This window comes from Alligator mississippiensis, chromosome 2 (genome assembly GCF_030867095.1).
Source record: "Alligator mississippiensis isolate rAllMis1 chromosome 2, rAllMis1, whole genome shotgun sequence".
In the NCBI taxonomy this organism is placed as follows: Eukaryota; Metazoa; Chordata; order Crocodylia; family Alligatoridae; genus Alligator; species Alligator mississippiensis.
The window spans coordinates 132,237,282-132,262,539 of record NC_081825.1 but is presented as its reverse complement, the minus strand read 5'-3'; the positions used below and the strand labels follow the sequence as shown (position 1 = coordinate 132,262,539).

General features: G+C 48.8%; 1 protein-coding gene across 3 annotated transcripts; it reads right to left on the bottom strand.

Moving 5' to 3' along the window:
* Positions 1-5,069: 5,069 nt before the first annotated feature.
* On the bottom strand, positions 5,070-25,031 carry SH2D4A (SH2 domain containing 4A). Of its 3 annotated transcripts, none has more exons than XM_006269574.4 (9): positions 24,431-25,031; positions 22,983-23,133; positions 21,901-22,069; positions 17,401-17,475; positions 16,656-16,797; positions 10,554-10,755; positions 10,049-10,179; positions 7,944-8,164; positions 5,070-5,999 (listed from the first exon to the last, which is right to left on the bottom strand). In XM_006269574.4, the coding sequence occupies exons 1-9, from the start codon at positions 24,603-24,605 to the stop codon at positions 5,907-5,909; spliced, it is 1,359 nt and encodes a 452-aa protein (XP_006269636.2). In that variant the 5' UTR covers positions 24,606-25,031; the 3' UTR covers positions 5,070-5,906. The 3 variants fall into 3 exon arrangements, with proteins under 3 accessions (XP_006269636.2, XP_014455728.1, XP_019355667.1); XM_014600242.3 differs by having other exon boundaries at positions 10,049-10,182; positions 24,431-25,030; XM_019500122.2 differs by having other exon boundaries at positions 10,049-10,182; positions 16,656-16,794; positions 24,431-25,029.
* Positions 25,032-25,258: the final 227 nt, after the last annotated feature.

Below are 25,258 nucleotides of genomic sequence, written 5' to 3'. Positions count from 1 at the left end.
CCATCCAGATCCAGAGTTTCACTGATCAACATGACATGAGAAGCTTCTGTCAAGCAATAAAAGCCATCCCCAGGCTATGTTCCAATGGCCCAAACCCCCTTGTGATCCTAGGATGGCTCCATCCTTCCCACAGATAGTGTATCTATCAAACAACACTGGAAGGGGCACTTCAAGATTCTACTCAACCATGAATCTGAGGTCTCAGCTGCCACCATTGAGTTCATCCCTCAACACCCAGAAATAGAACTTCTTGCCAATCCCCCATCCTTCAAGGAAGTCTGGTGTGCCATTACTCAGACCAAGAACAATAAGGCACCAGAACTAGATGGCATTCCCACAGAAGTCTTCAAAGCTGATGGAAAAGCACTAGTGCAAAATATGGGTTAACAAGGAAACTTCACCTGACTTAAAGAATGCCAACACTGCGACCATCTTCAAGAAAGGAGACAAGTCAGTATGTGGGAAATACTGCAGCATTGCCCTCCTCTCCATTGCCAGGAAGATTCTTACTCACATCCTTCTGAATCGCCTCTTCCTCCTTGCTGAAGATGTCCTTCCAGAATCCCAGTGTGGCTTTAGATCATCACGGGGTACGACCAACATGTTTTTGTTGCACAACAGATCCAGGAGAAATGTAGAGAGCACAACCAGGAACTGTTTATGGCACTCATTGATCTAACCAAGGCCTTCATCTCCATCAGTTGTGAAGCCTTATGGAAGATGCTGGCTAGGTTTGGTTGTCCACTGAAGTTCATCAGCATCCTCAGGCTACTCCATGATGGGGTGACTGCCATTGTCCTTTGCAATGGGTCAGAGACAGAACCATTTACCATCCGTACTGGCGTCAAGCAAAGATGCATCAACACCCCAACCCTTTTCTCCATCTATCTTGGTGTGATTTTGATTCTCATCCATGACTGCCTTCCTCCCAGAATTGGGGTTGAGTATCAAATGGATGGTCAGCTTTTCAACCTATGACATCTTCATAGCAAAATAAAAGTTACCAAAACTGGCATCACTGACCTTCAGTACGCTGGCGACTGTCTTATCCTCATGCACACTGAGACCAATCTACAGTCTACCCCTGACCTTTTTTTAAGTGCCTATCATAGCCTGGGACTCTTCCTTAATATTGGGAAGACCAAGGTGCTCCATCAGTCTGCCCCAGCACAACCTGCCCCCCTTCCCCCACAGATTACCACTGGTGGAGAACCCCTGGAAAACACCAAGCATTTCCCATACCTTGGCAGCCACCTCTCCCAGTCAGTCAGTCTTGATGTAGAAATCAAACATAGGATTTGCTGCGCCAGTGTATCCTTCAGAAAGCTGTTTTGCCGTGTCTTTACCAACCGAGATCTGCAGGTGGAAACTAAGATCCTGGTCTACGATGCAGTGGTTATTCCAACACTCCTGTATGGGTGTGAGATGTGGGTGACATATCAAAGCCATCTTAAATGCCTGGAATGGTTTCACCAGCATTGCCACAGGAATATCCTTTCCATTAGACGGGAAGACCACTGCACCAATGCCATCATCCTCTCTGCAGCTAACATAACCAGCACTGAGGCAAAGATCATGAAACATCAATTCTGCTGAGCTGGCCACTGTGTACGGATGGCTGACACTCATCTCCTGAAGCAAGTCCTCTTCTCTCAGCTCAGTCATGGTAAGAGGTCCCGTGGAGGACAGAGGAAGCGCTACAAGGATACCCTGAATGCATACCTCAAGAAGGGCAGCATCAGAGGCAGATTAAGGACTTTTGGGGCCCTGGGCAAGGGGAAAATGGGAGGCACCTTCTCACCCCCACAGGAGCTCTCTGAGCTGACCCGGCCCCTTCCTGCGGTGCTGGAAACACACAGAGACACAGACAGACAGACAGACAGACAGACACACACACACACACACACACACACACACAGAGGCAGACACATGCACACCCAGACACACACTTTTCCCACAGAGGACCTCCCCCCTCTTGCCTCCCCCACTCTTGATCACTCTGAGGATGCCACCCCCACCCCATTCCACCCTGCCACAAGCTGCCCTTGGCTCTGTCTAGTTCCCTGCTCGGCCCCTATTACGCTTACCTGCAGGGAGCTACTGCCCAGCTGTCCTGTGCAGCCATGCAGATGCACAGGGCCAGGCCGGGCCAGGCCAGGAGCTTCATGCTGCGTCTCTGCAGGTGGGCGGCAGCACTGGGAGGGGTGGCTACGGGGGCTAAGGTGAGTTTGGCCTGGGCTATCTCCTGGCCTGTCCCCCACCCCAAGCAGGGTGCAGCACTCCCAGCCCTACCCCACCCCGTTGGTGGAGGGGCCCTGCTTTGGGATCAGGGAAGCAAATGCAAAAGCTGTGGTTTTAAACTTGGCGCCATTTTTGTCTCCCTGCCAGGAGACAAAAACAGTGCCAAGTTTAAACCTGCGGTTTTCACTTCCCTGCTGATGAGGATTTTGGGGTCCTTGATTGGTAGTGGCCCCTGGGCCTGGGCCCACCTGGCCTGTCCATTAATCCACCTATAGGCAGCATCAACCTTACTGACTGGGAAGTGCTGGCTGGTAACAGGTCTCAGTGGTGCTGCACCATACATCAAACTACAGCCCATTTTGAAGAGAACCGTCTTGCTCAGGAAGCCAAGAAATGGCAGAGGAGGAAGGAAAGTGCACAACAATCTGGTTAAAAAACCTGTGCCCCCCGCCCCAAAGGCACCACCTGTCATATCTGTAGAAAAACTTGCAAAGCATGGATTGGACTCTTGAGCCATCTTAAAACTTGCCAATAATCCCCACTCCACCACCAGCAGACATCGTCCTCATACCAAGGGATAGCCAAAGAAATTGAATATGACCCAACAGTGTGCTCTTGTTGCAAAAAAAGCCAACAGCATACTGTGTTGTATTAGCAGGAATGTCTCTTGCAAATCAAGAGAAGTAATTCTTTCTCTGTATTCAGCGCTGGTGACACCTCACCTGGAGTACTGTGTCTGGTTTGGGGCTCCATGCTTCAACAAAGATCTGGACAGATTGGAAAGAGGTCAGCAGAAGGCAACAAAAATGATTAGAGGCTTAGGAAGCATGACTTAGGGGAGAATTTGATAACAGTCTTCAAATACCTGGAGGGTGATTATAAAGAGGATAGGGATGGATGTTGTCCTGGGGGTCAGGACTAGGAGCAAAGGCATTAAGCTTCAACAGAGGAAATTTAGGTTGGAGATTAGGAAGAACTTTCTAACTGTGAAGGTGGTCAGACATTGGAGGAGGCAATCTAGATACCCGAGTCCTGGTTTTGGGGGAACAGACCAAATTAGGAGAAGGCCTGGAAAGCTACATGGATGTGTGACCACGGAGAGAGACCAACCAGAGATAGCCACAGATGAAGAGTTATTAAGAGTCATCAGGAGGGAAGGAGAATACAAAAGCAGAGACTTAAGAGTAACAAAAGGTTCCTCCCTGTCCTTCTCCTCATCCCTCCCTCCTTTCTCTGTATCCATTCTTGTCCTCTGCCCGGGTCCCTCCCTATCACTCCTAGTTGTCCCACCCTGGGTCCCTTCTTCCTCCTCCCCATCCCATTCCCTGGGAAGGGTGCCCGAGACCACCATGGATAGAGGGCACATGACCAGACCATCTCATCCACCCCACTGAAGGGTGGAGGTGGGCCTCGGTATCCCACCTCCAGACTGATGACATGCTGACTCCTAAGAGAGAGCCTCAGAGTGAAGACTGCATCTGGGCCAGATGTACTTTTCCTCTGATGACAGCCCTAGAATTTGGTAGATATATAGAATTGCTTAATTGCTTGTATTGCTTCTTTTCTGTTGCCACTGTGTATCAATAAATTTGCCTATTATTGAATGGAGAGGGTGTGGTTGGTCTGAGGGTAGGCTCCCCCTGCCCCTGGCACAAAGTCTCTCAGTCCTAAATTTAGAGCCAACAGTGGCTGGACTAAATGACTAGTGCAGTGACCTGTAACACTGCCAAGCAGACATGTCTATTTTGTTTCATTAATGATATGGCCCTACCCAGGGCAGTGCTGCATGGTTGAAGAATCCATACTTGAGCAAGGTATGTTTACTATGCAGACAGTCTTAGTCTCCTGTCCATCTTGAGGAGGCTGGTTATGCAAAATAAACATAAATATTAAGACCAGTGAGGGCTACTGTGCTCATCCAGCCTGGCTTCCTGAAGAATAAAGGCTGTGGAACCTTACCTAGCAACTCCAGCATGGAGACTAGCCTGTAGCTAAGTCAGAGCAGGCATTTTACTTTAAGTAATGAGTCTGCTTCACTCTGTAGGGCATGTAATAGGAATGATGTCTATCATGGATACTTTATCAAAAATAAACTGCAGACCTTAGTAGTTTTGTTAAGCTACACAGAGCTGCCTCAACCCAACAGAAGAAGTGGAATGGATAGGTAACTAAAACTGATCTGATTTTTGGTTCAGGACAGTAGAACCTGGATCACTTGTATCCAGATGATTTACAACCCACTTAATTAGGAGTGGGTAACCAAATTCAGGGCTAGCTGTTTCCTGTGGCTTTTACTTCAAAGGCACTGTGTCTACAATCAGCTGGAGCTCATCCGCAGTCCTGTGTAGCTGATCCAAGAAGCAACAACCTTGGCAATAAAATGCAGCAAACAGTTTGAGCAGCTCAGCAGTGCTGTACAGTTCTCTGCTGTGGCTCTGTATATGCCCTGGTTCTTCACAAATTCTCATCGGCACAGGGGGTGGGGACTGAACCTTGCAATGTATTAATGTTCCTTCAAAGAACACTGGATTTGCAAGCATCATTGGCAGTGGAGGCAAGTGCGTCTTTGGTAGTTTGACCTTCTTGACATTCAGCATCCATTAGGAATAATGACAGGGGCATGTTTGTACCTTTTGCTTTCCCTAGATTGTGCCTGGGTATGGATAGTCCAGATTTCTTTTTTAAGCAGCGTGACAAATACAAGGGGTAGGCTGTTATGACACAAGCAAAGGAGAAGTCCTAGGCTAATGCCTATGCTGAATACATCTTGGCAGTGATGTTAGTTTGGCATGCATGGACAGGACTTCAAAAGCAATGAAGAGCGACACTGTGGAAAATAGCATGATTTATTGCAGACATTCAGGCATGAACTGTTAGATAATACTGATGATAAGCAATAAGGCTGCCCAAGGGTACTGGGTTTAAGTCTTCCAGGCTCTGTGCACAAAAGTGGAAGGTTGTAGGTAGCATTTCCACCTCTGTTTCCATCTCCAGGCTCTCTTGGGTGCAATCTTGTCCTGTGCAAAGAGGCTGGCACACAGCTCTGGTGCTGGCAGGGAAACTCCAATGCTTGGTACTTGGGGATTAAGGGGTCTTGTGTTGGCTCCTCTGCACAGCGGGGCACTTCCTGAATTGTGCTGGATGCTATGTTGATTCCAGAGGGTTCAGCATTTTGAAGGGTTGATCCTCACATCAGGCAATTTACCCTCTGGGGTCAACTTGGTGAGATTGTCTGCCATTCAAAACAAACTGGTGCTCACTTCACCTATGACAAAAGGCACAAAGCATTCTTTTGTACTGACATGTTAGGCTGCAGCCTTAGGGCAAAAAGCAGCTTAAACAAACAGAGGTGTCTTAGAACAGCTGATGCCAGCTCTACTTTGGATCACGGGGTTCTTCCCACTTCCGATTTTAGCCCATTTGGTTTGGTGCCTCTAGCTTCCTTATGACATGCTGGGGTGTAGGTTCTTTCAGCCCTGCTGCTAACAGCAAGCATGCAGTAGTCATTGCCCTTCTGCTGCTTTGTTATTTAAAACAGAGGCACTTGGGTCAATAAGTTCAGATGACTGATGCTGGCTCTGCTTAGAGTTCAGTCTTGTGGAAAACAGTTTCTGTTTGTTCAGGGACTGGCACTGGTATGTGGCCTAAAATGGGCGTGGAAGGGTTCACTCAAAGAGGTCGAGGTAATCTGGTTCATGATCCTGCTGGCCACATGGGTAAAGCAGCAACTCTCTCCCCAATGAAGTGATGGGCTCCTCCTGTTGGCAGAAGAACAGAGTTACTTACTGTCAAACGAAATGAGCCAAGGTGCACTTCAGCCCCCCATTCCAAGTCAACTGGAGGCAATGGGTGTCTGGTTATGGGTTTTGAACCAGCACAGTTGTGATTTAACGCAATCCTCTTTCATCCTTAGGGCCCAGTTCAAATTCTAATGAGAAGCCCCTCGGGAGTTCAGGGGGCCTTTCCTCCAACCTTTCCAAGGCTGGCTATTCTGTCTGGGCTGGAACAAAGCAATGTGCTATTGCAAACAGTTTCAGTGACAAAACACATGCCCTGAGACAGAGTGGAGCTTCCTAACTTTGCTTTGCATCTCCTTTGGTAGCAGCCTCCTGCCAGATGCTCGCTGTGTTAAAGAAAGGCCTGTTTTTCCCCTTTGGTGTGGCACAACTCCTGTGAGGCAAGAAGCCAGCCATGCTCTGCTCTTCCCAGCCTTGCCAGCAGATGCAGAAAGCAGCAGCTAGCCCAACTCAACCACTGCCCACCCTCCCTGTCAACTGTTGTCTCTCTTACATGGTGCAGTAGCTTGTTCTTTCCACATGCTGCTGCTCCTCTCCCTGTTATCCTGTTCTCTCATGTTCTAGGAGCAGCTGCATCTTTACAACATCATGGGGAAAATAATCCAAGGAAAGATATGTTTATTTCTACTGCTGGTGTATATGCTTCATGAGCTGGGGTTCTTGAGGGTGGGGGTCAACATGAGGGTGGGAGTTCCCCTTGTCTTATGAGCTACATTTTACTCTATATAAAGGGGGGTTTCAACTTCATGTAGCAAGGAGGACTAAGTAACATTCAAGTGTCCAATTTTAAGAACGTATGTAGCACTCCAACCCTGCTGGCTTTGCACTAGACTTACGTGCGCCATCCTAAGAAATGGTCCTCATTGGAATGTAATTGAAAACATGTTTAAATACAGTTCATGAATTGGTGTCTCCTGCTGGCATGTATATGCCCAGCAAGTGATTCTGGGACACAGATGACACAGGCATCTTTTGGGGAAAAGATCCATTTCAGTCTTTGCCTTAAATACATCATTATTGTCTTGCTTGATTCTGGGTGATCAAATTGATAACCATATGGTGTCCAACAAAAAAATCCTTCTACTTTAGAGTGATCAAGTTTTAGAAAGTGCTCAGATGGGGCAAGTCAGCCCAGGGAATATACCCCCCCTAAAGATATGCCTTTACTGCGGTCACAGCAGCAACTGCAGTGTAGCACAGACATGAGGTACTGTTGGCACTGAAGCTACAGTAGCACCAAGCTTTTTGCAGACTGCAAAGCCCATCCAAGAACCAGGGTAAATTAGCACCCATTAAGCTTTATGTTTCTGTGATAAAGCTGCCACATGTACTCATGCTAGCCTGGGCATCTCTACCATGCAGTGACAACAACATAGATTCACCCTTAATCCCACACATTTTCAGGAGAAGGCTTATGTGAGCCATAACACTTGTGCTACATCAGATTAAAACTCACACCTCATATTTACACTTTCCCATTGGCTTTCAGTTGACCCTGCATAACCTTCACCGCCTCTGCACTAGTAGACACCATCTATACTGGCAATGTGACGAGAAAGGCTGCACCAGGATAAAAGCACCAGTCCCTCTACTCTTTTGTTCACCACCTTTGCACCACGTAACGTCTTGCCTGTCTCTGGTGAAAAGGCAAATTATTCTTTTTCAGTGCTAAAATGTCAGGCTGGCAATCAATTCATGGAAGTGCAAATATATGGGAAAAGTAGTTACTGATACAAGTTGTCTTTACCTATCTAGTGGGGGTTGTCATCATTTATGTTACAAGAGTTCCAGCCCCAGGGTATTAGGAAACAAAGACCAACATACCACAAAGAGCATCCCTGTCTTGAAGAAATTTAGGGCAGTTACAAAAGTGAACTCTTAACGCATGCACTGATAGAGGCTCACCTTGTGGTAGTTGACGAGGTCAGCCAGCGTTGCGTGCTGCAGCTGGTCTACTCCAAGGAAGCTGTACGAGTCACTAGAGGCATCTATGAGGAAGTGTTTACAGCCCTCCACAGACAAATAGGAGAGCACGTAGCCTTTGATTTTTTCACTGATTCGCACCAGGAAGCTCCCAGGCACTGATTTGCTAAGAAGTTCCTCTGCTTTCTTAGAGGTTACGATACCTGCCCAACATGAAGCCAAAGTGAGAAAGGAGAAAGGCTTTTGCATGTATGTGTGGCTGAGTGGGTCACTCAGTTGTAAGCCTCCAAACTTGTCTGTAACATTCATATAGCCCTGTGCATCTCATAAGCCCTTCACAACCTAAAAGACAACTCCAGGCCAGACAGCATCCCAAATGGCCCGGAAGTGAGGGAGGCCAGAGAGTATGTGGCACTCCGTCACTTCACTAGCTACAGAAAGAGCAAACTCAGGGCTCTCCCATCAACTGGGAGAAGTTATGCTAGAGAGTGGGTGATTTTTACCCCTTCCTTTCTGGCTGCAATTGTACCCATGGAGAAGTAAGCTGTACCAGGTAGGGGCTAGCACAGAGGGCTTCCCTATAGTGCAGGAGTGGGGACCAAAAGGCAGACTCTGAGGCTGTGCAACCAGGTTTATGCAGTGCTTCAAAAAGCCTAATGAGCACTGCTGGTGCCAGTTAGTCCGCTGGCATGCTAATTAGTCTGTCTGAAGCTCCTGATGGATATGGCTGCACATCTTCCAGTTCAGGAGGCAGCCCACACACAGAGCAGCCCCGCATGCATGAGGGGAGTGTAAGGAGGCGCACTGCCAAGCACCATATATTTACCAGGCAAACATCACAGTCTGCTTAATGGTTGCTTTGGGAAAAACACAGCAAGGCACTGTCCCTTACTTTGTGTGTGTAGCAAAACCACAACTCAGCTCTCCTTTTAGGAGACAGAGTGCACTGATCATAGGAGACATCAGTATTCTCTGTGACCTGCCTAAGGTCACACAGCAGGTTAGTGCTTCACCCAAGACTAGAATCAGGTCTCCCGAGTCCCCTACTAGTGTCCCTACTAGCCAGCTACTAACAATGCCACCCATTAGGCATCTAGCCATTGCTTAGCAAGTTACAAAGTACAGCACATAAAAGATTTAGCAGATTCTCTGAATGGGGTACAGAGCCTGTTGTTTTAAAAAGTTCTTGTTGCCCTTAGAATATTTATCATGGCACATTTATAGTTAATGTTACCACTGCCTGCCACATAAGTGGAAAGGGCAACTTCCTTCTTATGCAAATATGCTGTCAGTACACAAAGGCATGCCTGCCCAGAGGAGCTTTCCATCTACTGACTCTTCTGTGAAACCCTATGAAATTGAACTTTCATTTCTACCCAGGAGAACTTTTACAATCTTTTCTCCAGTGCCTGATGAAGGGTCCTTGTGCCCGAAAGCTTGCAATTTAACAAGATTTTTGCAAAAAAAAATTCTTTATTTAATAAAAGATATCACCTCTACCATGAGCCCTGATTGCATTTGTGAAGGCACCTACATGATCTAGGAGAGCAAATCTCATTGAAAAAACTCATGCTTTGCTGCCACTTAACATTCCTTTGAAGACACAGCTGCTGGCAATTTGGACATCAAGGACATGCTTGTTATTCGAGTACTCAGGGGGGAGAAGTGATGATGGTGGTTGTCCTCTTTCTTTCCCTCAGTCCAGAATTTTTAGATCAGCTTCTCCGTGACTACCTCTTTCCACAAGTCACTGAGCCAAAACACATGCTCAGGCCTCACTTAGTCCCCCTGGTAGCCCAGCAGGATAAAACCACTTGGCCTTTTCAGATGCCGAAGTGCTTCAAAGAGAACAGCCAGCATCCCTAGTCCTGAGTAGAGAGGGTGGCACAGAGAGCTGAAATGACTTGCCTAAGGTCACACAGCAGGTTAGTGCCACACCCAAGACTAGAATCCAGGTCTCCCAAGTCCCCTACTAGTGTCCCTACTAGCCAGCTACTACCAATACTCACATCAGCAATGGGATAACCAGTTGGATTGCTACAGTTCCTCTGTGGATCGGGCCAGGGTTGGAAAGCTGCAGTACTCACCGTGGAACCAGGGTGCTATGCTGTCAGCAGATTTTTCATACCCAGCTCGAAGGGGGTACTGCTCTTCTTTAAACCACCTGATGATGCCCTCTTCAGTGGAACTGGAGATTGTCCGCTGCACTCCCTGCTTCCTGCTATTTCAAGAGAATTGGGCTTAGTACAAGGAAATCCCCTGTTAGTCCGAGAGCTGGCCTTGTTGAGGAGCAGCTGCTGCAGTCTAGGGCCTCTGATGATGTTCCATTAGATTTGTAAGCCCAATTCAGAGCTTACAACCCATCAGTGGGATCCATTTTGTCACTGTGTTCACTTGGTACGTGCATCTCCTGAAACAGGCAGACCCTATCCCTTACTGGATTCTTCATCAAAATTCTATGGCACAGACCTGCAACTAGAGCCATCACACCCGTGCTCATAAAATGAAATACAGTGCTAGCCACCCACTTCCCACATTAGTAGGGTCCCAGGCCCTTCTACCACCTCCCACAGAGCCACTTAGACGTCTTACCTAACTACTCCATCATTTAGGATCTTAGGCTTTGGTGGAAGAGGAGGATGAGAAGGTTGTCCCTGCTTCCCATCCTGAGCTTTCTTGAAGGCCTCAGCCCTCTTGCTTTTCTGGACACCCTGCAATGACAGTCTCCTGTAGTCATCCCTGGCTTGTCTCGCAATGCTGCGTCTCCTCTCATCAGCCGCCTTGAATTTCCTCACTGGAAGAGACAAGGAAGACTGATCATCAGCTCCTATGTGGGGAATTTGAACCCACTATCCTTCCAAGCACCCTGAGCTAGCTGTAGCTGAGAACTTGCCTCTTAAGAGCTACTTTTAGTGAGTAAGCAGCCTCTGCCTAGAAGTAGCCCTAGGGAGAGTTATAATTTAGCCATAATCCTTTATCTCCACCTCTCCCTCTCCACCCAGCTCCCAGAGCTCAGTCCCTTAGCACTATTACAATCCTTGCAGGCCTGTGCTCGCTGAACTACTCTGACCAACAAGCAGAAGTGAACAAATCACTGTTGCTCACATGCTTCAGGCTACACAAGAAGGCTTGTTTTTTAGGCAGGACACCTGAGTTTTCATCTACCAAGACTTCCTTCTATATGGTTGCATCAGGAGGAGCTGGGTATGAAAGGGGGGCTGAGCTCTCAGGCCTGGGGGAGCAGTGGCAATGAGCATTCATTCCCCCAGGGATTGCCAGTTGAGGAGGATAATGTGTTTTGGTGCAGGACAGGAAGGGAGCTGGGTATGAATGGGGCAGTGAATCACAGCCATTTCCAGTGATACCTGCAATAACTGCTCAAGGGGACACGGCCAATTGCAGACCAACAAATATGGCCTACCCCTGCGTAACAGGGCTCCTAAATCTTTATTAGGGAGAGGAAGGCCAGAGAGAGGCACAGCACCTTCAAGAGGACTCTGGGCTGCATATTAGCAAGAATCCTGTGACAGCCACAGGCAGGCTCCAGGATACTACAGGAGCTGCTGGGAGCCTACCAGAAACCCTGGGGAGGGAAGCTGTAGCCTTATGCCTGATACTGGAAGCACAGCCAGGTTGCAAAGCCAGGAGCTGTAGGCTTCCAGGCCATGATCAACAGGCCACTAATGGGATAATGACTGGAGATCACCTAAGGACTCGGCTAATGGGAACTGTGAGAAAGTGTTGGCAGCCCTTTGGGAGAGAAGCAGATTGGGTGGCCAAAAGAGTAGGGGCCAAGGGCCTTAGAAATCCAGACCCACTGCTGGGCTGAGAGAAGGAGCTCTGCAAAGCCTCGAGCAAAGGAAATCCTGGAGCAGAGGAAAAGGCAATCAGGACTCATAGCAGAGCTGATATCTTTTATTATACCAACAAACTTTTTGCAAAAAAAATTGTCTTTAAGATCTTGTTGGTTTAATAAAAGATATCAACTACACTGAGGATAAGTGATTTGTATAGCATGTTTATGATGCTGTTTTAATTCTGCAAGGCTTGGGAATGGAAGGAAGCTGCTAAGGAAGGCCTTATAGACTTGTCTATAAGCCTGTGAATTGCAAATGGAGAAAAAGGGGCTTGGATCCTCTGGGGCTGTAGCCAGGCCTGAGGGCTATAGGCAAGCTGAGCCTGTTGAAGGCCCGAGATGGCTGTAAGGAGGGCAGTAGCTAGACCTGTGGAGTCTTTGTGGGGTTGTCACCATGCCCAATGCAAATGAGAGAGAAAGAGGGGGAGATGAAGTGAGATCTCCATGGCAGAGAAGGGGGTTCCAGACAGAAATGTTCTGGACATCTAAGGACAGTCTCCCAAACATATCTTGAAGAACATAAAAGTGAGAAGTGAAAGGGCACCAGGTGACCAGAGAGGTTAGCAGGCTGGGGCAGGATGCCAGTGGGTTTGCTACACCCTCTTAAAGAGATCCCTGTGCCTGAAGAGCCTGGAGAGGGGACTCATCCCCTGTCCTGTTTTGGAGTGTAATTTGTGCACTGAACAGCATTGAGTGCCTAGACACTGTCTCCATTTTCTCTGGGAAATACAATATCTGTTGCTTGTATAGGTCTTTCCTAGTTAAAGGGAAGAAATACATTTCTACATAGACCAGGGCAATGCAAGGTCAACCCCTCAAAATGAGCAGGGGTCTTGGCAAGACCTAGAACTACCTTTAAAGAAAAAAACCTAGTTTTAGAGACCAAATTGAGGTATGGCGGCATGAAAGACCCCAGTCTGGTAGCCAGAACTGAACTATAGGGATTCAGGGCGGGGGGGGGGGGACCTGTACTGTTACAAGGTAAAGGAACTGTAGGCAAAGAAAGAAAGACAATAAAGCCACTTTGAAAAAACTTTTGGTCTCAAATGTGACCCACTTGTAGTACATTAATGCCATCTCCTGGCGAGGAGGGGGAATTCCAAAAAATGCATTCGGCTCTTGGCTGACAAAAAGGGGATGGGTATCCTGCTTCTCTGAGAACAAAGGAGAAAACCAGACTAAGACCCCCTTCCTCACCCTGTAACAAGCATGACGGGATGAGTCATTAGGGGTTGGTTTTTTGGCACAGCATTTTAAAGTCACCTTTAGAATTTTTAAAATTATTTCACTTCTGCTAACAACCTTGGGAGACGTGCATCCTCGGGGATGACCAGGTGTAAACTCAGTTCTTGCCAGTAAGAAAGACTTCATCCCAAGCCTTGCAATATTTGGTGCTCTGCTTGAAGCTCCTGCTTCTGGAGCCCTGACAGGAGAATCTCATCTTTTATATAATAAGTTGCTAGCCTCACAGCTCTGCAGTAAAGCTTGAAAACATGGCATGGCTCAACACAACGCTTAGGAATTGGATGGGGAAGACCAAACCCAGCACTAGTTTTTGTTTGTTCAGCTTTATTGTTTCCACAGACTTGGCTGTCACCCCCCTTTCTAATAGTCTAGCTAAGCAGCAAGTCATGTTTTCTAAATACACAGAGTACTCCACTAACATCTGTACATAGTAAGAGACAGCTCCAGCCTCAAGGAGCTGACCATCAATATAGATGAGGGAAGCTCCTTATCCCCATTGTACTGATGACAAATTGTGGCAAAGGCTGACAATAAGACCTTGGGCAAGTCCTTTGAAGGAATTCTGCAGCAAAGTTGGGAATTAGTCCCAGATCTCTTGAGTTAAAATACATCCCCACTCTCTTAACTACAAGCTTGCACTGCCTCTCAGGAGGTACTTATGTGGGCTGTAATTCCTTGCATAAAAAAAAAGAAAATTTTGATCCTCCACTTAGGAAAAGTATAGTGTAAAAGCATCTCTTACAGCAGGGATGAGCAAAATATGACTCGCAGGCCACAACCAGCCCATCAGGCACTTCCATCCTTCCCACAATGCCCCCCTCAATGAATTGCATCTTGCCCAGCCCTTCTGCCCACGAGGGTGGGAGCAAGGCACCCATGTGTACAACCCCCCCCAGCATACCCTGTTGAGCCTTGCTCCCACCCTCATGGGCAGAAGGGCTCTGCCCAGCCAGCAGCTTCTGAGCTCCTACTGCAGCCAGAAACTGCTTGTTCAGGGCAGGAGGTAGAGAAGCAATGGGGCTGGGGGGGTGGGGTGGAGTTGCAGCAGGGTGGAAGTGGGAGCCTGTGCCCAGAGGGATGGTGGGAGTGTGGAGCTAAGCTGGACAGAGTGTGGATGTGAGGGTGGGGGGTGTAGGGACCCCCTCCCCACTCTCCCCCCCCCCACCATGGCGTGCAGTCCCAGCTGCCAACAGCAGCAGCAGGCGAGGAGGTCAGGGTGCTTGTGCCTGGTGCAGACGCCCAGTGGGGCACGGCTCTGGCCAGTGCTGTGCGGGATGCAGGGGGCAGGGGAGTGCAGCCTGCCCTATTGCCGGGGCTTGGTGTCCCGTGCCTGCAACTCCAGCACTTGCAGCAGGGGAAACCCTGCATTGGAGCCTGCTGCTTCCCCCACTCCCTGCTGTACACTCTGCCAGGAGTGGAGGAAACCCTGCCCCCTGCTTCCCCATGAGTCCAGCATGGGGCTTCCCTGCTGTGTGTGTGGAGTTGCAGGCGTCGAGTCCCTGTGATAGAAGCGGCCAAGCAGGCTGCATGGGGGTGTGCTCCTCGCTCCAAGTGCAGTGCTGGCCATTTCCATCACAGGGGCTCCATGCCCTGCACCTGCAGTTCTGCACTTGCAGTGGGGAAGGCCCATGTTTGTGGGGCTCCCTTCACTCCCAGCAGAGTGTGGGGACCTGTGCAGGAGGGCGCAGGGGAGGCAGCAGGCTCCAGCACAGGGCTTCTTCCACTGTAAGTTCTGGAGCTGCAGGTGTGGGGCATGGAGCCCCAGTGATAGAGCTGGCTCTGCTCCTTCCCATGCCCCCCCCTTCCCCCGCCCACCCATGCAGTGCTGGCCGGAGCTGCACCTGCTCTGGGCACAAGCACCCTGACCTCCCTGCCTGCTGTTGCTGGCAAGCAGTGGGGGCTGCATGCTATGGTGGGAGTGTTTGGGGATCTCTACACCTCCACCGTCCTTCACATCCCACATACTCAGACTGTGCCCCAACAGCTCCCATTGACATATACATACACCCATAGGTGGTGGAAGGGTGGGGGCTAACCAGGCTCAGCCCCCCCCCCCCCCCCCCAAATGCAGGAGGCAGCAGGTATAGCCAGAGGGCAGCCCAGCCCGCAGGCTGCTGTAGCAGGGGGGAGCAATGTGCACACTCAGATACCTTGCGCAGCCAGGATCATAGCTGGCCCAGCAAGCAGGTAAGTTTCTTTCTTTACCTGGGCTTGGGGGGGAAGGGCAGATCAAGACCCCCACAGTGCAGGAGGCAGTGAGATAGGGGCAGGGGCAAATCATTCACCCCTGCCCTGATCCCTGCTGCACTGTGGAGACTGTCCCACGACCCAGACTGTCCGAGGCCTCATTCATGGTGAATGGGGCCCTTGCTGGGCTGCGTCACGGGACAATCAGAGCCCGGTGGCTCCTCCAGAAGTGCGGCGACAGGGAGCCAAGGGAGGGGGCGCGTGCCCCCCGATCTTTGCACAGGGCAAGGGCAGGCTGCAGCTGTGAGCTGGGTTCTGCCTGTTCCCTGCCTCTGTGCCTCACCATCGCTGCTTTGAAAGCAGCGTGGCACAGTGCCATGTGAGTCCTACCACTGCAACGAGGCACATAGCACTGCGCTGCACCACTTTCAAAGCACTGACGGTGAGGCACATAGGCTGGGAGCAGGCAGAGCCCAGCTCACAGCTGTAGCCCCCCCTTGCCCTGTGCAAAGATTGGGGGGGCATGTGCCCCCCCCCCTTGGCTCCCCAGTGCCATGCCTCTAGAAGAGCCACTGGATTCCAATTGTCTCATGACCGTGAATGGGGCCCATCTGGGCCAGGTTGTGGGGCAATCAGAGTCCAGTAGCTCATTCAGGAGCACAGCATGGGGGAGCGAAGGGGGCGGGATGTGCCCCCCCCTCCCCTGGCTCCCCTGCAGTGCAAGCAGTGGCAGGAGCCACCTGCCCACACCCTTGGAGGAGGTGTTGGGCTCCAATTGCCCCATGACCTGGCCCAGCCTGAGTGCAGCCCAGCGCAGCCCCAGTCCCACTCCCCCCATAGTCCTGCCCCCTCCCCCAGCCCCTTCCCCTGCAGACTTCCCAGACTTCCACGTGCACATGTGCTCAGCTCCCCCCACCCTTTTCTTCTCTCTGCCTATGCATACACGCCAACATACCCTATGGCCCCCTACACAGCCACACCCTCTCACAACCCCCCCACACTCCCACACCCCACCACACACACACTATAAAAAAGTGACACTTTATTTTTGAGTTATTATGCAGTCCCTTCTATATACAGTACACAATCATAAGTTATGACAAATATTCGTTGTAAAAAAAATAAAATATATAATAGTAGGTATTTGACTTCTAGTGTATGACTTGGTTCTTTCTGGTTCTAGGATGGCAATGCCCTCTCCCAAAAGGAGTATTTTGGAAGCGGCGTGCAAAGGGAGGGACTTCCGGTGGCACAGGTCGGGGCTAGGGGGCAGGGCTTCTGGTCCCAATGTGGTAAGCCCAGGGCAGGGCAGCTGTCAAGGGAGGGGCTACCTATGCAGCCCCGACCGCTTGCCAAAACTTGTTAAGCGGCCCTCCGCCCAAAGTAAGTGCCCGCCCCCATCTTACAGGATGCCTGCCACTCAGGGTTGTCCTTGTCTGAGTTCTGTGCTGGCTCCTGCATCTCCCCGCAGTTTGGTTCACAGCAAGCGGCCGTCTCCTTTGCTGATCTGGTGTCTCCTGGATTCCTCCTTGTTTCTTCCTTCTTCTGCTAAAGAGTGACCTGGTTAATGCCTAGCCCCTCTTTCTGCTGACTTCACTCCTTAGCTTATTCTGGGGATTCTGGGGATGTGTTTTAATGTTTCCTGTGAAATAACTGGGATTTCCCTCCTTCCCCCAGACCCAGCTACATAATAACAGGCAGGACCTGGTCACAGGGAAGGACTAGAGTGTTCCCAGGGGAACTCTCTGCTACATTACATAGTGTCATTCAGAATTGCTTCCTACCCTAAACACCAGGAGGAGAGACCCATCCTGATCCTTGGTTGTGTGTCCATAAGCAGCTTGAGCTGAAGGTGCAGAGTCACCTTAAGTCCCCTTCTTGTTCCCTTCATCCCAGGGCGACCTGGCACCCAGCTTCCAGGCAGAACCCTGAAAGGGCTTTACAACAGCTTGATTCCTGCAGCCACATCCTTGTCTCTCCGGCCTTGCCCCCCTGCTCAGCAATGGGAGGCTTATGCCAGGTCTAGGTCCTGACAATCTTGTTAGCCTGGGTTATCTTCCTGTGGCCAGCTCTGCCTTGTTCAGAGGCCACAGAGCAGAGTCTGGCTCATTGTGTGGGCCTATATAAGGAGCAAATTGGAGAACTACTTACCTGCTGGAAGCCACGGTCCCTCATATGGCAGTCTGCCAGCATCTGATGAATGTCTCTGGTTTTACTGGGCACAGACTAGAAATTCAATGACAGACAAGCACAGTATTAGGACTTCAGCTCTTTGAACAAACTTTTGTCCAGATCTACTTCTCCTGCATATGGTGCAGACCAAAAGCCCTGCCAATAACCAAGTGAAACAGGATTGTCGGCCAGTTTAGCTGCTGACTGAAGTGGGAGCTGCTGAGGATGCAGCACTTCTGAAAATCAGACCACTGGTACGTGTGTCTCAACAGGGATTTGAAAGCCTAACTTCCCTAAGCACAAGCTATAACAGAGCTCAGCTGAAGTTCAGCATGCTGGTGTAACCTGCCTGGATCTTGCAGTCAAAGGGAGACTAGGGTAAGCTACAGCAGCCCAGAGGATATTCTAATTTTTCTCAGCCTCTAAATATCTGTTCATGCCTCCAAGAGCACAAGAGCTGATATAACTCAGCCAAGAAATACTGGCACAAGGGCAAGACAATTCCTCCTGCAGTTTCCTTAGCACAGTGGTTCTCAACCTTCTTAGACTCAAGACACCCCTAGGAACATGCCAGCTCTCATTCCTTTTTTTGATTATGGAAAAAATATTAGAGCTGTTCTTCTATTGCAAAGAACTCAGCTCATACCAGGTATGAATAATTTGACACTCTGGATTTCTATTTGAAATCTCTGGCTTTACTTTGTGAATTGTGTAGGCATTTGCACACCTAACAATGCTAGTACTTTTCTGCACCCTCAAAAAGATCTCATGGCAGCCCAGGTTGTGGTGACACTTTGAGACCCATGGCCTTTGCACTATGCAGTGTGGTCCACACTGTCAGGAGGCAATGGCATTGGGGCTATGACTATTGTACGCACATACACACACACTGTGTTGTGTCAAGTTGTGGCAAGTGTCCCACCAAGGGATAGGAGGCAGCAGTATGTGGGTTTGTGGGAGTGGCAGGGACTCTGAGTGGGATGTGTATATAATCTAGTGTCTCTCAACATTTTCAGTCAGGGAACTCCTCCATTATGTTTTTTGCATGTGACAGCATCCCTGGCTGAGAACCGCTGTTGTTGCTGCCTCAGTTTACCTCGGTGCTTCTCAACTGGGTGTTGATGCCTTCAGGTAAAACTACCCTGCACCCCTACTGCACAATCAGCCTAGGAAGGGCTGTGGCATGCATGGGCTCCTTCTGCATTAGGGGTCTATGATAACCCTGAAGCAGGCAGGGGAGCTGGCTGGTGCTGTAGCCCTTCCTGGTCTGACCCAGCAGTCCTCCTGGAAATAGGTGTGTGGGCCTCTGGTTCTAGGAAGAGATGGGGGAGGGGGGGGAGGCAGACAGGCAATGGCTATGGCACAAGGTGGCTTTTCTGTCCTGCTTTAGAGTTATCAGAGAGCTCTAACGCAGGAGGAGCGAATATGCGCAGCAGCCCTGTATGCAGTATCATGGTACCTCTGAGGGGGTTTCATGGCAACCGGGCTGTACATGTACCCCTGGCCTGCCCCCACACCTCCTCAAGAAATGGCACAGCACAGCTCTCTTTTCTCCTTTCTCATGACTCACTCAACTAATGATTCTTCTTCTCACTCCTTAGACCTTGCTTATTAGATGCTTCAGCCTAGCTCTGCTCCCTATGCTGGAATATACTGCTGGGCATTTCAATGAGATGTTTTAAATCACACTTTTCTGGGTATCTCTAAATGGCTCAAAGAAGAACGGGTTCCCAGGCCTGGCTCAACTGCACATAGTCCCAGCTTGTCCCTGCTGCGCTGCTCCCCTCCTTGGCAATCTGACACCCATTGCTGGTTCTGAACCCTGCAGGTCATCTAAAAACACAGCTCTCACAATGAGAGGGTTGACAGAGCATTAGTGCATGTATCTCTCCCCTGGGTTGTGTGCTCTACCAAGTGAAAGACATTCTCTGTCCTGATGTGCCAAGGTAGGCAAATGATGGCTGAAAGAAAGCATGTCCAGTGAGGAACTGATCTTAGATGGCTTGGCTAAGGACACATAGGAAGTCTGTAGCAAGAGTGGAAACTGAACCTAGACCTTGAGTGCAAGTTTTCAGTCTACTCTTCCTCTCTCAGCCTGTTGACAACGGCATGGCCCTTAGTCCCTGTAATCCCAACTATTCAAGGAGCTGTAGGTTTGGAGATCTCAACATTTAGGGTCTCAGGCACCCTGTACATCTGCCTGAGAGCTAGAAGGATGAAGCCATCCCTGTCACATTGAGGAACTTGGAGAAGCCCATGTGTGCTTGAGTGTGCCACTTTTCTCATTCCTTGAATTTGTCAAGCAAGGTAGTCACATTTCAGAGCCTACCCCATCTAGCAGTGAGTGCATCCAAAGCCATTTTCTTTCCTTTCCATCTAAAGGAGGCAGCTTGCCTACTGCCAGAATGCCAGTTAATGAGTTTCAAGCCCATGGGGCTTCATAGCAATGAAGGTATATCAGTATGTCCTATCAGCAAAGCACTCCTAGCATGGACACAGCTTATATGGGCAACTATGCACTCTTCTCAGGACAGAAGTTTCCAGTCTACTGGAGTAAAACAAGCTATACCAGTCTGATATAAGATTACATCTGCACAAGGGGCTTTTTCTGGCACAACCCGGTTGGTCATAAATCACACCCTGGAGCAACCCAGTTACACCAGCAAAAATCTGGATCATAGGACTGGCCTTTGAGACAAACACCCTGGATTTTATCTTTGAACAAACATACACTGACCTCCAAAGTCTGATCTAAGCCGCTGCCTTCAGGGCAGTGACTAATACATTTCCTGTACGATATAACTTCCCAAGAATATGGATTTCTAATTTCATTAATGTTAAATATTAACACAGTTGCTCATTTTTGCTTTGCTGGTAAGACTGAATCTTGAAAGGAAGTAAGGCTGAAACTTGAAAGGGAAAATCCAGGGAGTTTCTTTCCCAGTTAAAAAAAAATTGATAACAAACCAAGGACACTCTACTCAGGTGCAGTTCAATTCTAAATAGAGCTCCGGAGAATGGAATTGCAAATAACTCAAGCCCCAGAAATTCAGAAAATGTGCTGCCCGCTCCCCTCGCCTCAGCTTGAGTCTAGATTCTCAATTGTTGCCAGCAATCGAGCAACTAGAGACAAAAAAGGAGGAGAGGAAAAAAATAACTGAGTGTAAATAAAAAATCATGGGGGGGGGGGTTGTTTTGTTTTCTAAACAGGAGGTTTCTTTGCCTTCTGCTTTGTGAGCCTTTAGGATTCAACAAACAAATAAAAAAAAAATCCCAAACCCAGCCAGTTTCAGAAGGCACCAGACAAAAAATAATGGGACTAGGCAATAGGGAGATCCTCCCATGCACATTCTGCAGTAAACTCAAGCTTGGTCAAAGGGAAGACCTGAATTACCTTGCTTCTGTACACTATTATGTAGCTACTGGCTGTTTTAAACCCATACATGTAGTTCTACAAAATACTAATAAAGGACCCAAGCCAAAGTCCTTTGAAATAAACAGGAGTCTTTCCAGTAAGTTCAAGGGGTTTTAGGTTAGGTACTAGGTTTCCTGACAATATTTTTGGATAATAAAGGTTTAGAGCACAAGCCTTGTTCTATTTTTTTTTTGGCAAAGAAGATGATATGACACATCTCTAGGACATTTTGCTTTTCATTTATTTGTAAGTAAGGAAAATAGATTTTCAAAAAGAAGCACTTTCAGCAAAATATACATCCTGTTCTTTGTAACCTCAAGCTTTCTCAGGGTATCAAAATAGAAGGCTAATGTGCACTTCTTCAGAAGGAAAACTGCAGTTAAAAAATGCCAGTAGTTTCATGGGCCTTACTGCATCTTTTATACATGTGAGAGGACTGCAGAGGGAAATCCCATAATATTTTCCCAGTAACCACTCCAGGAACTGAGGATTTGATTGTGGTGAAGTGAGAGCCCCTGGGGGAGCCTAATCTCATTTCCAGGATTTACCTCTTGAGAACAAGAGTGAGTAGGACGGGCTTATTTCATTGGCAGCGAGACTGGGCATTCTCAGTGCTGCCACCATGTAGACATTGACACTCAGAGTGAGATAGGGCTTCCATTGTGCTGGGCACTGGCCAGATGCACAATAACAACAGTCTCAGCCCTCACAAGCTTACAGTCCAAACAGAGGACAGAAATGGTAGGAACGGAGAATGGAAGCAGAGAAAACCCCAGAGGCTTGCTCAGAATGGGTGGTAGAGATGAGAATTAAACTCAGATCTCTCAACATCTAGGCCAGTACCTTAACCACAAGGCTGTATTTCCTTTCTTACAACCGTTTCTCCACCAAGTTACATGATCCTTCCAAAGCACAGAAGAAAACAACCTTAAAAATCAAATGCCTTGTCCTAATTGAAATGTCTATCTATAAAACACCAGCTCCATCCACTTGGAGCATCTGAAATCTTCAACTCCTACATGTATGCACTTCTGAGCAGTGGTAGAAGACCAGAGAACAAGTACCTGAGTTTGCTTCTGACTTCTATCCTTGGCATTTACCACTTTCATTGCTTCTTCTTCCCTCTCCTCTCCAGTGTTTCTGTCATTCCTGTGGGCATCCATCCTGTCCAGGGCTCTTAGCTGAGAATGCAGAGACCATGTTATGGAAGGCTTGGTCAATGCTTGACTCTCTCTGTGAAGAGATAAAAATGGGATTTGGAAATCAAATAAGCCTGGTGCCTTCCATGCAACTGAAGGGAAATCATATGCAAACACAGCAATTGTGTGGAAGGCTCTCAGACTGAGGAGCACCACAAGCCCCAGGGCAAGTAAAGGTATCACTCACTGGGCAGGTTAACTCCTGCGCAACAGGAGCCCCTGTTAATAGTCTCAAATGTCACCTACTCTGGTAGCAGAGACACTGACCATTCCAAATATTGTACACAGGTATTACTGCACCCCTAGCACTGTACAGAGGTATTACTCCTGACCCATTTTACAAGGGCACCACCCCAGGGTTTGGATTTGAGCTCCCCTCCTATTGGCACAGCAGGCAGCAGGGCTAAATGTGGCTCCCGCATGGCAGAGGTAGGGAGCACTTGGGAACCCCTTAGTTCACACCTCTGGCATCTGCAAATGAACTGGGATGTCAACACACGCCCACACCCTGCTAGTTGCTCAGGAGCAGGTCGAACAACTCTAGCTTGATATCTGGCTTCCTGCAGGCTTCAAGTCACATGCTCCATAACAGAAAACACCTCCTAGATTTCAAAGATCCCAGGCCTCATGTGCCCTGAGACTTGAGTGTATGCCCTGCAGCCCACGCAGTGCTCTGGCACATACAATAGGTCCAGTTAGGACACACACAGTAGGTCCAGTAGCTTTGCAGCTGCTTGTCATGAAACTGATGGGGAAGGAGGATCCAGTCTGACAGGATCCAGATTGAAGAACCCACAATAGTTGCCTCCATCCTAGATCTCCCTTTCATGTTGCACCAATTACCCTCCCTATATAATATGATGGCTCCCTCCTTTTTCACTAGTGACACATCCCTGCTAGCAGCTGCAAACCTGCTGAACCTGCTCTTAGAAAGAGGCTTGCCTTACCTGACTTCCTCCTTGGGTTGTTGCTGGGCCCTCTGAGCAAGGATCTGATCACAGATCATGTCATATGGCTTATCCAACATGTGCTCACCCATGACCCAGACCCAGACTTCACTGTCTGCTCCGAGCTTCCACTTCACCGACTTCCCCTTGGCTGCAAGACAAGCATTCATGTGGCTGGGCAGGGTGAACGGCAACCTCAGGGGCTGCTCTAGCTCTTTCCTTCCATGCCCTCCCTTCCTCCAGGCAGCTGGTGGGACTTTTGGGTAAAGCAGGTTGGTCTGGGAGGCAGCAAGGAGCACAGGTTATGGGTGAAGCTGCTAGCAATTTGACATGCCACATATATTTGTAGAACAATATCTCCCTCAACCGGAGTATTGGCTGGACCAGATTCCCACACTTTGCCCCATAGCTGTGTAGCAAGCAACTGCACTGAGGTTGGTGGGATTCTGTATTACATCATGGTTATGAGGGAGACCAAAGCCATTTTTCCCAACTGAGGGCCCCTTCCCTTGCTCCAACCCACACCATGTATTATTCCCTTTTCTTGGGGATGTTGTAAGGGAGCTCAGCTACCTGCCTATTCTGTTAAACTCCCTGTAATTCATTGAACCATGTTTCAATGAAAGACATGGCTGGGGACACTGCCTGGAGGAACAAAGGTGGTTCCTCAGCAGTGGAGACCAGTCTTTGCTGCTCCATGCTTCCTCTTTGGCCCTAAGGTTAATGGCGTGGGAGAAAGGAATGGCAGGGACTCCTATGCCTAACAGAGCAATGTGGTTGCTAGTGAAAATCCCAGCATGGCCTCAGGTCTGGAACCACCTTAATGCTATGTGACCTCTCGCTGGCTGTGAGGGTCATGCTGTTGCCTGCTTGCTGATATAGCCAGCCCAGACAGGGCTTTCTGCATGCCTCTCCAACAGGACTTGCCAACACGGCATGGACTGGGCTGCTGAAAAACAAGTGTATGCACCCAGAAGAGAAGTATTTGAAATATCTCAGTCCATTTAGCTGCACGGTCCAAAGGCCCATACTGCTTCAGCCTTGGTCTTGCTGAATGGGTGCTTGAGCAGCTATTTGGAGAATCTAGAGACCCCATCAGGCTGGGAACTATACATACACACAGCTCCTGTACCAAAAAGCTTACAGTCTGCATGGATGAGACAGACAATTATTCCCATTTTTTAAGGCAGGGAAATGGAAGGGGTTTGACCAAGGTCAGTCTTGGAAGCCAACCCCACCTTGCCTGAGCCAGAAACCAAGGTTTGAACCCAAACCGCACCTGTGATGGCAGGAAACTGTATTTATAACCATTTCCAGCTGTGCTTCCCTAACCAAAGCAATATCTCTTTAGAAATGCTTTTCACCCGGCTGCAAAGCACCCATTGAAGCAGCTTTGTTTGTCAGGGAGGGAAATGAGAGCTGGAATCTGCTTCTGGGCAGAGTCTTACCTTTCCTTGGTGCAGGTTTTTTTGTTGAGCTCTTGCCTGTGGCAGTTTCTCTTTCCTTCCACCGTCTGACCTGTTCTTGCCTCATCTTGAAGAAGAGGATCTGTTTCTGTTCCTCACTGAGCTCTGCCAGCAGGTCAGGATCAACGTACATATCTGCCAAAATCTGTTTCAGCATGGCTGTGTCTCTCAGGTATTCACACTGGTAGCAATGAGTTTTAAAGATGAGGTTCTCTTTTGTCACTCAGGTATGCCTGGGCCCGCAAGTCGCTGCACACACTGATCGCACAGCAAGAATGCAGGCTTCCTATGGTAATTATATTCCCGTCTCTGCACCTATTTTAGCTCAGACTTCCTGCACAGATGCCAGAAAAGTAAATAAACAGCTTCCAACCTGTTATTAGAATTCCCCGTCTCCTTGGTCTTTCAGGGACAAATTGGTATAGACTTTGCTCATAGTGAGAAAACCATGTTTGCACCCTGATAATCTCATCTGATACTGTATCAAAAAAAAACGCTCCATGTATAACAAAGTCAGAGGTGTGGCTTATTTCTGGGTAGGCAAACATACCATTGCTCAAGAGGCCAATGAACCTGTGGGTCTTCAGCTAGGAAACTCCCTGCTCCCTCCCACACACCTTTTGAAAAAAAAGAAACCACTGAGAATGCACCATACAAGGCTAAAAGGTCGACATGCCCCATTTTATCTAAGCAAGCACAGAGTGGGAGGAACAGTGATTTTTGGCCTCCCCACCCACAGAATCTCAAGTTACAGTGCACTATCCCCAATACAGCATAAGAGGCAGGGCAATTTGTTCAAAGCCACTAGAG